This window comes from Entelurus aequoreus, linkage group LG03 (genome assembly GCF_033978785.1).
Source record: "Entelurus aequoreus isolate RoL-2023_Sb linkage group LG03, RoL_Eaeq_v1.1, whole genome shotgun sequence".
Taxonomy (NCBI): domain Eukaryota; kingdom Metazoa; phylum Chordata; class Actinopteri; order Syngnathiformes; family Syngnathidae; genus Entelurus; species Entelurus aequoreus.
In genome coordinates, this window is record NC_084733.1 from 16,807,474 (window position 1) to 16,824,387 (window position 16,914).

The 16,914-nt window shown below is 40.6% G+C and overlaps 1 protein-coding gene and 1 non-coding gene across 5 annotated transcripts in view; both read right to left on the minus strand.

The window, feature by feature from the left end:
* Nucleotides 1-13,674, minus strand: part of pcnt (pericentrin) — an 84,655-nt gene extending 70,981 nt beyond the window's left edge. For 3 of the 4 annotated variants that reach the window (XM_062041376.1, XM_062041377.1, XM_062041375.1), the window contains exons 1-5: nucleotides 13,473-13,674; nucleotides 8,160-8,189; nucleotides 4,732-4,911; nucleotides 4,149-4,268; nucleotides 2,357-2,506 (exon numbers count right to left, since the gene is read on the minus strand). In XM_062041376.1, coding sequence (XP_061897360.1) covers nucleotides 2,357-2,506; nucleotides 4,149-4,268; nucleotides 4,732-4,911; nucleotides 8,160-8,189; nucleotides 13,473-13,520 — 528 coding nt within the window. In that variant the 5' untranslated portion in view covers nucleotides 13,521-13,674. The remainder of the gene's footprint in view (nucleotides 1-2,356; nucleotides 2,507-4,148; nucleotides 4,269-4,731; nucleotides 4,912-8,159; nucleotides 8,190-13,472) is intronic. The other variant, XM_062041378.1, reaches the window with a different exon arrangement.
* Nucleotides 13,675-16,400: 2,726 nt separating this feature from the next.
* trnak-uuu (transfer RNA lysine (anticodon UUU)) lies at nucleotides 16,401-16,473 on the minus strand. The gene has a single exon. It is a non-coding gene; the product is annotated as a tRNA-Lys (tRNA).
* Between the last annotated feature and the right edge of the window lie 441 nt (nucleotides 16,474-16,914).

A 16,914-nucleotide genomic window follows, 5' to 3' on the forward strand; every position in this document is an offset into this window, starting at 1 on the left:
ATTAAGTTTTTGACATATATTTGCCAGAAGTACAATCCAATACACTTAACATTACTCAGGATGTAAATGGAAAAACTTGATTGTCAATACATGTAATTGATCCTTTTAAAATCGTAAGTGGTGTCAAAAACGCATCTAAAACTGAAGATTGGGTATTAGGTGTAAGAGGTATCACTCGTGTTTATTTTTGTTGGCCAAAGTGTTGCGCTGAAACACATTGTGTTGTTGAAGAACAACGAAGCTTGTTTATTAGACTTTATCTTCATTAGTCAAACTGCTTAATGTTTTATATTGATATCAGAAAGTAAACACCATGTTTTTATATTTTGTGCATTTGTTCATTTCACAAATGTATCACTTTAAAAATCAATCATGTGACATACGTAGCACTTTGTCAATGTTTTATGGTGTATAGGTAATTCCTAAACGACGTATTTCTGCTCAAACTCTAAGGATTTGTCCCGATACAAAAAACCCGGATGTGGCGCAATGGACTATTATTGTGAAGGGGGAAGTGTGCTGTTCTCAGTTTAAAGCGTAAAATTATGTGACTCTGTCCGCGGTTACTTCAACGCATGTGTCATATGCCTTACTTTTTTGTTGAGTTTGGTGATCATTAATTAGCGCGGTGTCAAATTAAAAGTAGTAACCAAGACGAGATCCCAAACGTCTTGTAGACCTTGTCTTTTTTCACTACTACGCTCACTAATCCGTATCACCGTCACAAGTTCCGGAATTTGCATGCATGTTATGCAGGTCATTAATCTTTTTTTTCTCTCCAAATTAAATATTCATTAATGTGAGAAGCCATGATCAAAATCGAAATTAAAATTTGATTAATTGTCCATCCCTAGTCCGTAGTAATAAATATGATTAGGACATTTGAGCATTATGTTTGTGTTCAATTACAGTAAGTGCGTTTATCCTCAACATTCCTGCCACTTCATTTTACACACTAGCATTTTTAATACTTTTTTTTTGGCATATACCACAATATCATCGTACCATTGTCTTAATACTGATATAATATCGTACTGTGAGATTTTGATACTGTTACAACTAGAGATGTCCTATAATATCTGACTGCCGATATTATTGGCCGATAAATGCTTTAAAATATAATATCGGAAATTATCGGTATCGGTTTCAAAAAGTAAAATTTATGACTTTTTAAAACGCCGCTGTACGAACGTAGGGAGGAATACAGAGCAGTTGCGTCTCCCAGTCAGCAGCCCCTCCCCCATCCCCTCTCCCACACACAACACAGGAGTTGACGACTGCAGCATGAGAGGTTTACTGGCGACGCTTGATGACCTCATCAAACCGCCGCGAGTGGAGCATAACAACAACAAGAGTGTGTTGTTGCCGGTGCTGTAGCCGTGGCTAACAAGCTAGCGAGCTCGGTGACTGACTAATGACATGGTTTGGGATTATTTTAAAGTGTCTCTGACGGATAAAAAACTGGCAATTTGCAATGACTGCAAAAAGTTGGTTATGCGAGGAGGAACCAAGACATCTTCCTTTAAGCAATTTGATCTCCCACCTCTTCAAGAATCATAAGGAGATACACGATGAATACAAGCGGAAGATGGATGAAAAGCAAACAGCGGAGAAAAGTAGTACCACATAGTTGTCGCTTAAAGACTCCGCCGAGAAAAAACAAAAATACAACAAAAACCACCCCTGTCTCAACACAGCATTTCAGAAGCTCTGACTGACTGGTAGGCCACTTCAAGCACTCACCACTAGCTTGCAGCACATTTGTGTTACTTATACAAATACGTTAGAGCAGGGCAGATTGAGCCCAGTTTATAATTGCCTGTTATACAGTATGCCAGGCAGTCCTCCACTAAAGGAGGACTATGTTATTGTTTACTTTATGACTCTGGTATACTCTGGACTGAAGCTGTGGGCCTTCATTGTTTTTGTAGCTGTTGTTTTGAGGCATATTTGAAAAAAATACAAAATAATGCACTTTGTGAAAGTCAAAGTATAGTACTTCCCATAGTTGTAGTAGGTCTCAGGGAGAGCATGTCCCAAATTCCAAGCTGCTGTTTTGAGGCATGTTAAAAAAAATAATTCACTTTGTGACTTCAATAATAAATATGGCAGTGCCATGTTGGCATTTTTTTCCATAATTTGAGTTGATTTATTTTGGAAAACCTTGTTACATTGTTTAATGCATCCAGCGGGGCATCACAACAAAATTAGGCATAATAATGTGTTAATTCCACGACTGTATATATCAGTATCGGTTGATATCGGTAATCAAGAGTTGGACAATATCGGAATATCGGAAAAAAAGCCATTATCGAACATCTCTAGTTACAACCCTAGCCCTAACTTAAAGACGTACCTGCTGTAGCTGTTTCTGCAGTGCTTGGATCTGACCAGCGAGTGACTGCACTTCCAGTTGGACCTCATCTCTGCTCGTTTGATCCTTCTGCAGGTTGGAGCTGAGCTTGGCAATGATCTCGTTGCGCTTTTCCACAGCCTGCTTCAATTGCTTCACACAGTTGAAAAAAAAGAAAACATCAGAAATTGCATCAATCTTAGACAAGAGTATAGAGATGTCCGATAATATCGGACTGCTGATATTATCGGCCGATAAATGCTTTAAAATGTAATATCGGAGATTATCGGTATCGGTTTCAAAAAGTAAAATTTATGACTTTTTAAAACGCCGCTTTACGGAGTGGTACATGGACATAAGGAGAAGTACAGAGCACCAATAAACCTTAAAGGCACTGCCTTTGCGTGCAGGCCCAATTCACATAATATCTACAGCTTTTCACACACACAAGTGAATGCCATGCATACTTGGTCAACAGCCATACAGGTCACACTGAGGGTGGCCCAGAGTTTCCCACACATTCATTTATTTTTGGCAGCCCGCCACGAAAGAATTACGTCCGCCACAAAATAAAAAAATAAATAAATTAAAAATAAAAATTAAAAAATTTTTTTTTTTTTTTTTTTGGTCCTCTCCAGCTTCTCAGGCAAATCATATAGTTGATGTAGATGCCCATATCGGCTGTTCAGATTTACTTTACAAAAGAGAAGTGTAGGACACTTCTCTTGTTGCCTTATTTGTATTTGACTTTATTAAATGTATTTATATTAGAAACACAACATGTGTATATAACAAAGGGTGAAAAGTCTGCAGGCAGTAGAAAACACATGGTTAAGTGTAGGGAGTAAAACTGATGGCAGTCTAAAGTTCAAGATTTTTGGAGCTCTTTGTTCAGTGGATCAGATGTTTGATGAAGCTCTGTGTCTATCTACCACCACTACTGTTTTCTGTTTATTTGTTACTGACTGTGGCAGGACACCTCTGCCTCTGTTTCACTTTATGTTATAAATGATAAATGGGTTATACTTGTATAGCGCTTTTCTACCTTCAAGGTACTCAAAGCGCTTTGACAGTATTTCCACATTTACCCATTCACACACACAATTCACACACTGATGGCGGGAGCTGCCATGCAAGGCGCTAACCAGCAGCCATCAGAGGCAAAGGGTGAAGTGTCTTGCCCAAGGCTGGTAAATAATATGGTTGTAGTAGTAGGCTAAAGTTTAATTATTTAGTATGCACTAATTAAAGGGGCAGAGCTTTGAGACATTTTAGCTTTTATATTTTATAAGATATATTTTTTGTAAGAACCACAATTAATAAATAAATTTCAGTGAATAACTTATTGTTCAAATCTGTATATAAATATGTACATAAAGTGTTGTAATTATATTGTAAAATGGATGGATGGATGGACGTTTAAAACAAAACTGTTATTATTAATTAGTAAGTATACATTTTTTGAGCCTTTTTAGAGAAAATCAAATCATTGTAGTAAATTATGCAAATTACTCGATGATGTCATGGTGACCACGCCCATAGCCACGCCCCCACCGCCACAGGTATCTTGGCAGTTTATGGGAAACACTGTGGCCGTATAAACAACTTTAAGACTGTTAAAAGTATGTGCCACACTGTGAACCCACACCAAACAAGAATGACAAACACATTTCGGGAGAACATCCGCACTGTAACACAACAGAACAAATACCCAGAACCCCTTGCAGCACTAACTTGTCCGGGACGATACAATATACACCCCCCCTATTACAAATACTTTTGAGATGGCGCATACCTGTAGTTCTTCGTTACTTGTGAGGACAAACAGCTCTTGGTCCCCTAGCTCGTCAACAGGAGAGAAGCTTGGCTCCGCGCTGAGTGGCTGAACCTTAGCATTGTTAGGATTTGACGCCTCCTGAGAGATGAAAGAACCAATTAAGCCGGTTTGCTTTGGAAAAAGTGCATTATGGACTTGTCCAGGGTGTACCCTGCCTTCCACCCAAGTGCAGCTGGGAGAGGCTTTAGACCGCCGCCACCCCGAAATAGACAAGCGGTAGAAAATGGATGGATGGATGTTGCAACTACTACATTTACCAAACAGACTGACAATGTTGTGTAAAAAAAAAAAAATGGCTTGTATACAGTGCCACAGTTAATCCGGGCCAAGTTGCTATGACAGCGGGGCTTGCAGGCAACATGATGGTTAGTGACCTATTTGTTTAATGTATGTTTACTGAGCAGGGGGGGCATGGGCTACTTGCAAAAGCATACAGTACAATAAGAATGCAAATCATTTTGACATGTGCCGCATGTTAAGACCTTTGAGTGGACATGTCACACAGCTGCAAATAATTAAAAAGAAAGATTCCAATAATCACCTCATGGACGGAGTTCTCTTCTGTCTTTTTATCATTGGCCGGCAAAAGCAGCGTGGGCTCTATGCGGGGGTCTTGCGTCGCACCGTCATCCTGCGAGACAGCCTGGCCCTTCCTCTTCGCCGTCTTTTTCGGCGCCCCCGCACCGCCGCTTTTCGCCCGTCTCTGTCGGAAGCTAGCAAGCTGCGCAGGAAGGACAGGGAGAGGTAGACGGACACGTAGGTCAGGACCGCCGAGCACCACCACACTAGCATCATTATGCGAGTCAAAAAGGTGGAAAACCACTGAAGAAAAGGTGAAATTTCACTGAAGAGTGTGTTTTTGTTGATTGTCCCCGTGAATGAGCGTGCAAGAAGAAACGCCAACAGAGCATCCATGGAAAATAGTTTGATTTACAAGAGAAAAAAATAGACCAGAATCACAGCAAAATGTTAAAAAAAGAGACATGTTGTACATGTCATCAGTAAAAAAACAAAACTGCACTGTTAGTTTTACCTAAAAATCACAGACAAAAATCTACATCAGCCTGTTTCTCACACTCTTTCTCTCTCTATCCTTTTTAAGCAGCTTAAATCAGAATGAAGTAGTTCACATTGTCAATATCTGACAAGCTGGTGGATGCTGCCATCCGGGGAGCAGTTTTCCCAGATGTGGATCTTTTTGCCTCCTATGATAAAAATAACTATCTAAGCAGTGCACTGTGCTGAGGGATAAACAAACTCTGAATAAGGGATGGTATTTGTCTAGACCGAGGGAGGGAGGGTGGAGCCACACGTACGGACGCACACACACTAAGAGGAGGGGAGAAAAATCTGTGGTTGCACATTCAATTTAAGATGACACGGCCCTGGGAGATCGACTTGTTGCTTTGTGTGATAGTGACTCACACGCATGCGCCTGCTTCCCCCACTGTAAAAGGAATGACGCTTTTGCAACGTCTTTCACGAGATTTATTTTTATTTTTTTTCCAAGTGGCCTTATACTGCTGCTTACAATGCTTGTGTAGTGCAATCGTCCTGCTCAGCACCTCTGCTTGAGCGCTAATAATTCCTGTGAAAGACACAGAGCCATACAGGCTGTTCCCAGCCCAAGGCCGCTTACTTGTGATCGAGTACAATAGTGCAGTTCTTGTTTTGTTGAAGCCTGATTAGAAAAGGTATGAACATTTTCAAATGGAGAGAGAAATGTGACTTCTTCTTAATGTGCCATGGAGCACCAGATTACCATAGCAACAATGTGGGATGCAAGCGAAACCACGTTTGCCCTCACTGACAGTCCTGTGAATAGGTAACAAAAAGTGTGATCTCGGTTCACACTAACCTAAAATTTAGTTTTAAAAAAGACGGGGGAAAAAAACTAACACATTGTCACTAACAAGCGGTGCCATTTTATTGAAATGCTCCCTATTATTCAAAACCAACTGTTCTTACCTATTGTTACCTGCTGTTCTGTATTTGAGATCTGCATCAACCCTAAAATTTCTAAGTCAAACCATCAAGGCATTGTGGAGATATTTATAAACAATGTTGCCTTCTTTCATGCTTCCGAGAAATGAGCCGTTTTCCCCATTTGTTACGCCAGCGAGTAGAAATTTACACAAAGTGCTTTTCGCAAGTATACCATTGGAGTCCGTGCTGTAGTAAATAAGCTAAAATTTTTCACTATCCTTTTTATTATGGGCCAGACTGTATATTTGACTTATTTACTATAATTCTACTTTCTGTATATTATACTTTAATATTTACGTATTTTGCTCATTGCATCAGGACGATTGCTTTTTTATTCAACATCATTCACTATTACTCACAGCAGACTTCATGAGATATTAAAACATCACTCACTGTACAATGTATGCTGTCATTAGGATGCCGACTGATAGAAGCTTGTTATAATCCAGCTTAGATAAAGAATGACTCATAATACTCGCGAAGCAAAGATGGGTGGAACCAAGCGTCTTCTGGTGTCGTTCTAACCATTCCTGGGTCTAAATTGGCTGTCAAAGTGTACCAACTTGTCGGAATACGTCCTCATCCTTCTACTATCCAGGTGAGAGGCATTATGTATGATCTACAATGAACTTCCACAAGCAAGGAAGTAGCTTACCACTTGATGAGGTCAATATACGCACACTAGCTTGTGATCATGGCGCGGCTACAAATAGTTAGTCTGTGTTAGCACTTATAACAACAATATCACTAATACTTGGTTAATATTCAAGTCACAAAATGTAAATTGAGTATCGTTGGCGGTTTTTGGATGGTTATTTGTTGGGGTTAATAGGCGGCATAGAAAATCTCCCATTGGCTCCGTTGTAAGCGACTTTTATTTACGAGTTAGAATGCGTTAAAAAAAATACATCTGTCGTCATGTCTCTCATTATTATTGTGAACAATAGACAAAATTCCCCAAAAAAGTGCAGTTCCCCCATAAATGATATTGTCTGCATTAAAAAACACTTAATTGTAGTCTAAGAGAAACTGGAAATTGTGATGTATCATGTCGTATGCTTGCATGTTCAAAATAAACTCAAACTCAATTCAACATAAAGTGTGGTTCTTTGGTCAAAAATTGCATATATAATGTTTTAACAGACGGTTTTCAAGCTGCTTTCTGACTGTCTCTCCATGATGTGCCGTTTCGTGGGCGGTCTTATTTACATCTTCGCTGTAGTTTTTAGCGTTTCTATACAAAGTATGACAGATTAAGTTCAAACTATACACCACTTTGTATTAAAAATGGCAACAGCGGAAGGTGCATGTGCATGTACGAGCTTCTGCCCTACAACAAGAGGATAAAGAAAAAGAAGGAGCTTAATTACTACAGCGTTGAACTACAATGGCGGACCCCCGTCATTGTCACCAATTGGAAAAATGTCAACAAATGGGCAAAATCCAAACGGCTCGTTTCCTGGAAGTATAAAAGGAAGTGGAGATTGTTTTATAAATATCTCTGCAATGCCTCCACGGTTTTATTTCAAACTTTTGGGACTTTTGCAGATCCCAAATACACAACAGAAGGTTCCAATAGGTAAGAAAAGTTGGTTTTGCTTAATAGCACTCTTTTAAAGCAAAGCAATACAATGAAAAGTATACAAAACAGTGTGATTTACATAAAAAATAAACCACACGGCCCTACATGAACATAGCGTCTGTTGTCTCAGAGAATCGCGATCTCAGTTCTAAGCAAGAAAATCTTCGTCATCCATCTGTTCTCCATTCCCCTGGGGGTTAAGAGTGAGCTGAAGCCTATCCCAGCTTACTTTATTGCAAGAGGTATTCAATTACCTCATCAACCAACTGAATTGTCCCATTTGTGCTCCATAAAGTTTTTTCTAACTGTCTTCAGGGAAATTGTTTTACAAGAAATTTCGACTGTACAGTGTACAAAAGCAGAACACCTTGATTGATCGCCCCCTCTCTGTCCTTACTTACCAGCTGTCTCTGTGGCATGTTGTAGGATTTCTGTCATGAGGAACATCAGGGATTCAGTTCAAAATACCATAGCATCTATGGCATAGATTAAATGTACTGTAAATGCACCATTGAACTGCTTGAAATGAGTCTAAATTTAAGTGTTTGACAATTGTCAACAACAGTTGGTGGACCTTTACATCTGACATTTGCAATAATCACTGTGTTGACATTAATGCACTTTTTGTGTCTTTTAGACTTAGACTTCCTTTTTATTGTCATTCAAATTTGAACTTTACAGTACAGATAAGAACGAAATTTAATTGCATTAGCTCATGGTAGTGCAGGATAAAAAAGCAATAAAGATGTAGATATAAATAGATTACTGTACAGATAAATATATTGCACTTTTGCATATGCATCCGCGTTTATGGATGTATGTTATATTGTCTTTATATTCCAGCGAGTTAATCCATTTTTGGGGGGAATTGAGGGGATTATTTTAATGTGTTTAAGAGTCTTACGGCCTGAGGGAAGAAGCTGTTACAGAACCTGGAGGTTCTGCTACGGAGGCTGCGGAACCTCTTTCTAGAGTCCAGCAATGAAAACAGTCCTTGGTGGGGCTGGGAGGAGTCTCTGCAGATTTTCTGAGCCCTGGTCAGGCAGCGGCTTTTTGCGATCTACTGCATTTAAATCAGAAAGGACGCGAATTGCCGGAAGTCCGCGCGTCCCTGGGGCTTGGATTCTTTTTTTATTTTTACCGTTTTGTTTATTTGTTTTGCTTCTTTTTTTTTTTTAAATCGATTATCGCTTTCCGCTCTGGAGAGGGAAGTCTGGGGGTCTCTGCTGGAGCTGTTGTCCCTGCGACCCGATTCCGGATAAGAGGTTGAAGATGGATGGATGGATGGATGGATGGATGGATGTATGGATCGCTTTCTTTGTTTATATTTGCCGGGTCAAATGATTAATTATTGGACAACTTCGAAGTAATGCACTTTCCGGTACAATTTCTTATATTTTGATTCACAAAAGTTTTATCGATCACAAATACTGCATTACTCTCACGTGTAATTGTTTTCGTCATGGCGAGCAATAAACCCAAGAAGCGAAGCTTCAATGAAAAGTGGCTGAACGATGACGATGGAAATATGTTTTGCACGCCATGTAAACGGGCTAAGAAAAAGAACACGTTTATGACCGGGTGCACTAATTTTCAAAGATCCAGCCTCACCAGGCACCAAGAAACATCATGTTACACCTTTCCTGCTTGTCTGCTCCCAGACCATGGTGCCGACAGTTCAGACATCCACCATGCTATTAACACTCCTGAACATGCTAGCGCTCCCTCTCCTAACTTGCCCACTCACTTACACACGTCACTCACCCCACATACCGCTTTTCTTAAAGGGGAACACACAGCTTATGGCCATCACAAAGCCAGAGATGAAATGCCAGAGGCATTGAGTGCCACTGTATTAAATGACATTGAAACTAACTTGCCAAATTCTAAGTTTGTTGGCATTATTTGCCATGAAAGTGTAGATGTGGCTGTTTTTTACTGACTGATAATCTACACAGGGCTCGAATATAACCACGGCAAATGAACGCCCTCTCATTTGCCGTAATGCCCCAAAAATTGACCAACATTTGCGGCAACTCCTTGCCGTGACCGCCCTTGACTTTTCACTTGCTATTGGACAAGGGATATAATGGTCGATGGCATAATGATAAATAGCGGTTAGTAAAACGGTCTCCTCTATAAATTACCAAAATCCCTATCATTATTATTTCAATTGAGACAACTCGAAATCAGACACATGCGCACTATCATAACTTGACATATCAAACATGGCGTACTAACAGCATTAATCTTGCTCCAGGGGTGTACCCTCAGAGTATACTTAGTCAACAGCCATACATGTCACACTAAGGGTGTCCATATGAACAACGCCAACACTGTCATAAACATATGCCATATAGTGAGACCATACTAAACAATAATGACAAACACATTTCGGGAGAATATTTGCACCACAACACAACAAACACAACAGAACACATTCCCAGAATTCCTTGCAGCACCAACTCTTCCGGGACGCTGCAGTCAATTTTCCCTCGCTTCCCGCCATGTGTTCAAGAGCGCACTGCTGTGTTTAGAGGGAGACAGGTGTGGACAATATTGGAGACACTTGTCCCCACAATAAAAGTATACAGCGAAGGAGAAAAACTATATGATGTTGCTTTCATTTTGACAATACAGCGTCCATCAGCTGCTACGACTTAGTTAATGAGGTGAGGAAACACGCTGTCACTCCTGTTTTTTGTTGTTGTTGTTGTTGGCCAAACTGTTGTACTAAACCACAAGGGGGCATATGCATGCATGCTTTGGAGCCCCTGCCTGCAAAAAAAATAATGTTCGCCTTGGTGGCCTTCTAACTTGCCTTGGTGTCCTAAAATATGAGCCCTCCTTTAAGGCAACACTTGCCTTGACCTTAAAAAGTTTAAATTCGAGGCCTGTCTACATACAGGTGAGAATAATCAATTAAAAAATGTGTCATATGCATGTATGCCCTGGCACACGATTATCATATTCATGACCAAAGCAAAACACTTTTATACTGAAATAAATACACCTACAACTTATTAAATGAAAATATAGAAAAAACTACCAGCAGTGGTAAAGTTTAGATCCATAAAGGAAAGAAGAAAGTGAATGAATGTATGTAACTGAATAAATTTACATATGCATAAAAATGGGTTTTCTTTTGTATTATTTTTTTAAAATGAAATTAATAACGTTTATGACAACCTTTCACCAAAACACTATATAGAATGTGAGCTATAACAGGATAATGCATACATTTACCATTTGTTTTCAAAACGTTTACAAAAAAGTGGCACCCCAAAAATTTACTGTGGGACCCCATTTTTATGACTTGATGGGGTCCCTCGGACCCCATTTTGAAAATTCCTAGCGCCAACACTGAATCACTTAATCACATGACTGTTAGTTATCACCAAAGTGAGAGACTTGGTTGAAATTATCTAGGCGTCCTGGTTATTTCAATCAATCAATCAATCAATCAATCAGGCAGGAGACTACGGTCCATCCAGACCCACACCTCCCACCACCTGAACAGTTTTTTCCCCTCGGCCATCAGGCAAATGAACAATAACTCCTAACAGTAGCTCCTTGAATTCCTTCTATGTCTATAACATGATCTGATAGCTCAGTTACAGCTCTTTTTATTACCAAATATGTGTTATATGTGTTTTATGTTGCACGATTGCACCAAGAAAAACACCTAGTTTGTGAACCCGTTCTCAAACAATGGCAATAAAACTATTCTGTTTCTGATTTATATAGCCCTAAACCTATGAGAAACCTTGGAGAGGACCGCAGATGTGGGTGGGCGACCCCCCCCCTCTCGGGGAGACCGGATGCAATGGACGTCGAGTGGGTCTAGCACATGGGTTCTTTACCTGGGTTCGATCGAACCCTAGGGGTTCGATGAGTCGACCTCAGGGGTTCGGCAGAGCCTCCGCCGCGGAGGTCAAGACACACCCGACTCATCGTGTAAATAGAAACTTCTCCCTGTCGGCGTATTATGGACACCCCCAAACAATGTTCCCTCTAATTTTCCATATGTGTGAGCAAATGCAAAAACACCTTGAGCATTCGGTGGAGCACATGTGAGCGACGTCAGACGTGCACATGCACTGTGGTCACACCTGCAGCACACCTTTTCCAAACCTGACTAAATAACAAGTTCAATGTTTTATTATTGTAATCGAATGACAGCAGTCATTTCCATGAGATTATTTTCTAATATAAGTGTTTTGGCCCACCTACAATGACTATAACATATTGTTTTTCATGAGCTGTGTACTAGTATTATATGTCTGGGTGGGGTTCCTGCTTTGGAAATAATGTGTACCCCTTTCAGATATTCCCACTAAAACATTCACATGTTGCACAATGAGATGTAAACATGGGATCATGTGTACATTCCTGTAACTTTCTGTTTGTAAAACATATATTTATTAGTATTTATTTAATAAAATAACATCGTTTTATGATTACGGTTCGGGTTCGGTGAATGCGCATATGAAACTGGTGGGGTTCGGTACCTCCAACAAGGTTGAGAACCACTGGTCTAGCATAATATTGTGAAATTCCAGTCCATAGTGGATCTAACATAATAGTGAGAGTCCAGTCCATAGTGGATCTAACATAATAGTGAGAGTCCAGTCCATAGTGGATCTAACATAATAGTGAGAGTCCAGTCCATAGTGGATCTAACATAGTAGTGAGAGTCCAGTTCATAGTGGATCTAACATAATAGTGAGAGTCCAGTCCATAGTGGATCTAACATAATAGTGAGAGTCCAGTCCATAGTGGATCTAACATAATAGTGAGAGTCCAGTCCGTAGTGGATCTAACATAATAGTGAAAGTCCAGTCCATAGTGGATCTAACATAATAGTGAGAGTCCAGTCCATAGTGGATCTAACATAATAGTGAGAGTCCAGTCCATAGTGGATCTAACATAATAGTGAGAGTCCAGTCCATAGTGGATCAAGCATAATAGTGAGAGTCCATTCCATAGTGGGGTTTGTTATGGCATTTGTTATGGCAAAAATCAAGTATGTCCACACAGCTGACCGGAAGTGACGCATCTCACAACATTGGCGCACCAGGTGCCCCGTGCTTAGGTAACACTCAAACACATCCATCCATCCATCCATTTTCTACAGCTTGTCCCTTTTGGGGTGGCGGGGGGTGCTGGAGCCTATCTCAGCAGCATTCGGGCGGAACACAAGTAAGCTGAAAAAGAATCCACCCATCCATTTTCTACCGCTTGTCCCTCTCGGGGTGGCGGGTGGTGCGGGAGCCTATCCCAGCTGCACTCGGGCGGAAGGCGGGGTACACCCTGGACAAGTCGCCACCTCATCACAGGGCCAAAACAGAAAGACTGACAACATTCACACACCAGAGCCAATTTAGTGTTGCCAATAAGGTTTTTTAATTTCCTTGCTTAATGAGTTTGCCGGCATAGTTTTAAAAAGATGTCATTTTATGTATGCAGAAGAGGTCTTTGATAATGACTAATGTAGATGTCGTTCCACTAGCCGCGTCTTAAGCGCGGCATTTGGGTTTTAAGTTAAATTGTCGTAGATTGGGCTAAAACCTAAGCTGAATTTGCACCAGTTAAAAGCAAACATTCATTAAAGTGGTGTTAATAAAGAGTATTTAGCAGTAAACCACGCCAACCCATAACAAAAGAGTTGGCTAAATGTTAGCATTCCAACATTAGCGTGCGCCGCAACTAACCTTGGCTCTCCCAGCCTCCAGTTTCCTCTGGCGTTCATCTTCATCCATCCCTCAGTTAGGACGAAACTAATACAAGGACAGACGCCCTGCATCGGCTGGGGGGGAAAACACAAAACTTGCTCCCTCCAAACATAAAGTTATCTTGCGTAAATCTATAAAACTTGGCCGAGACAAAACCAAGTGTCAGACGGGATATTCAATATGGCCGCCAAGAAGGTTTAAACCCGCCCTCGGTGAAGCTGCCTGAGGGCATTAGCCAATCAAATCGCGATGCTTCAAAATGTTGGCCAATGGACGTGAATGTAAAGTCACCAGGGAAAAAAAGGCCCGCCTCCGAAAAACTAGTTGACCAATCAAATTAAAGAATGAAACCAATACTGCAACTCAAATTTTGTTTTTATTTTTTTAATTGAACAACAAAACATACATTTATAATTCACACAAAATTAAAGGCACTTTCAACACCGAGGAAAGAAAACAAAAGCAAATACAGATAGAGTAATACTACTAAAAAATATGAAAAAAATAAAAAAAATAAAAATAAAAAAAGACAAAAAGGGCAACCTCATCCATCCATCCATCTTCTTCCGCTTATCCGAGGTCGGGTCGCGGGGGCAGCAGCCCAAGTGGGGAAACCCAGACTTCCCTCTCCCCAGCCACTTCGTCCAGCTCCTCCCGGGGAATCCCGAGGCATTCCCAGGCCAGCCGGGAGACATAGTCTTCCCAACGTGTCCTGGGTCTGAGCCGGAAGGCAAAAGGGCAACCTAAATCACTTTATATGTTTTAAAGAATATATCAATTTAAGGGCTTTTGTACTCTTAATCATTCTCCAAGATGTGATTGATGAATGTAACCCGATAAGCCAATTAGAAAATTAGGGGTGTGGGAAAAAATCGATTCGAATTCAAATCGCGATTCTCACGTTGTGCGATTCAGAATCGATTCTCATTTTTAAAAAATCGATTTTTTATTTTTATTTTTATTATTATTATTATTTTTAATTAATCAATCCAACAAAACAATACACAGCAATACCATAACATCCATCCATCCATCCATCCATCCATCCATCCATCCTCTTCCGCTTTTCCGAGGTCGGGTCGCGGGGGCAGCAGCCTAAGCAGGGAAGCCCAGACTTCCCTCTCCCCAGCCACTTCGTCCAGCTCTTCCCGGGGGATCCCGAGGCGTTCCCAGGCCAGCCGGGAGACATAGTCTTCCCAACGTGTCCTGGTCTTCCCCGTGGCCTCCTACTGGTTGGACGTGCCCTCAAGACCCCCCTAGGGAGGCGTTCGGGTGGCATCCTGACCAGATGCCCGGACCACCTCATCTGGCTCCTCTCGATGTGGAGGAGCAGCGGCTTTACTTTGAGCTTCCCCCGGATGACAGAGCTTCTCACCCTATCTCTAAGGGAGAGCCCCGCCACCCGGCGGAGGAAATAACATAACAATGCAATCCAATTCCAAAACCAAACCCGACCCAGCAACACTCAGAACTGCAATAAACAGAGCAATTGAGAGGAGACACAAACACGACACAGAACAAACCAAAAGTAGTGAAACAAAAATAAATATTATCAACAACAGTATCAATATTAGTTACAATTTCAACATAGCAGTGATTAAAAATCCCTCATTGACATTATCATTAGATGTTTATAAAAAATTAAAAAAAAGAACAATAGTGTCACATTGGCTTACACTTGCATCGCATCTCATAAGCTTGACAACACACTGTGTCCAATATTTTCACAAAGATAAAATAAGTCATATTTTTGGTTCATTTAATAGTTAAAACAAATTTACATTATTGCAATCAGTTGATAAAACATTGTCCTTTACAATTATAAAATCTTTTTACGAAAATCTACTACTCTGCTTGCATGTCAGCAGACTGGGGTAGATCCTGCTGAAATCCTATGTATTGAATGAATAGAGAATTGTTTTGAATCGGGAAAATATCGTTTTTTGAATTGAGAATCGCGTAGAATCGAATAAAATCGATTTAGAATCGAATCGTGACCACAAGAATTGATATTGAATCGAGTCGTGGGACACCCAAAGATTCGCAGCCCTACAGAAAATGTAGGCCTTACTTTCATAAATCGACATTTATGTAGAAAACATTTTGCCTGGAGCATAATAATGTTGACAAACATTTCTATGTTACAGTCGTTTATAAAAAATACCAAATTTGATCTCTTCTGGCGACTCAAATTTAGTGAAGGTGGATAATGAATGTGAGTGTAAATGTTGTCTATCTATCTGTGTTGGCCCTGCGATGAGGTAGCGACTTGTCCAGGGTGTACCCCGCCTTCCGCCCGATAGGGACAAGCGGTAGAAAATGGATGTATGGATGGATGGATATTGGTTTGTTTTTTAAACAGAGAAATACATGCTTTTCTTAGACTGTGCAAATTATATTGCGTCTTAAAATGCTATTTTTGTGTCTTCAAATGTTATTTTTGCCAAACGAGCCCGCCTTCGCCTGTGTGCAGCTGAGATAGGCTCCAGCACCACCCGCGACAAGCGGTAGGAAATGGATGGATGGATGGTATCTAAGCAATCGTCCTACTCACTGCCTTCACTGTAGCTATACCAAAATACCACCGACAGGGGGCAGCAACGTTCTGCTTTAGTTTAAGTACACAAATAAATCACAACATATATGTCGTGATGTATAAATAGGTTAGCATATGTGTTATCAACATAATGAAAATTATGTATATTTATTTATTCTGAAGTGGAATTTTACTGTGTTTTTGTGAGTCGAAGCCGCTTAGCAGCGGACATTCCAGGTTAACATGTTTGCTATATAACCTCGACACATGGGCGATATATTCTATTTCTTTATATACTATTTACAATGAGTATTACATAAGTATTCGTAAACGGCGTTTAAAAAATAAAAATATCAACAAAAAAAAAGCATCGCCCGAACAGGGACTTGAACCCTGGACCCTCAGATTAAAAGTCTGATGCTCTACCGACTGAGCTATCCGGGCTCTGCTGGAGAGGCCATCCACAGTGTTTAAAACTCTATCAATATTTCTAGTATCCGGTGATGGATTAATCAGTGTACTTTATTGTAATATTGTTAACCCAATCAGTTGCGCCTCCGTCCAACTTTGTTCAATATATTCAACAAACATTTGGCCAGTGACAAAGCACCCGGCTTTTTCCGGCTTCATGAGCATATTTCAACATTAAACCAATCACAGAGGATAATTCTGCAACGACATTTTGCAACCTCCCATGAAAGGCAGATTCTTTTAAACTATCCATCCATCCATCCATCCATCCATCCATCCATCCATCCACCAATTTCTACCGCTTGTCCCGTTCGGGGTCGCGGGGGGTGCTGGTGTCTATCTCAGCTGCACATGGGCGGAAGGCGAGGTACACCCTGGACAAGTCGCCTCCTCATCACAGGGCCAACACAGATA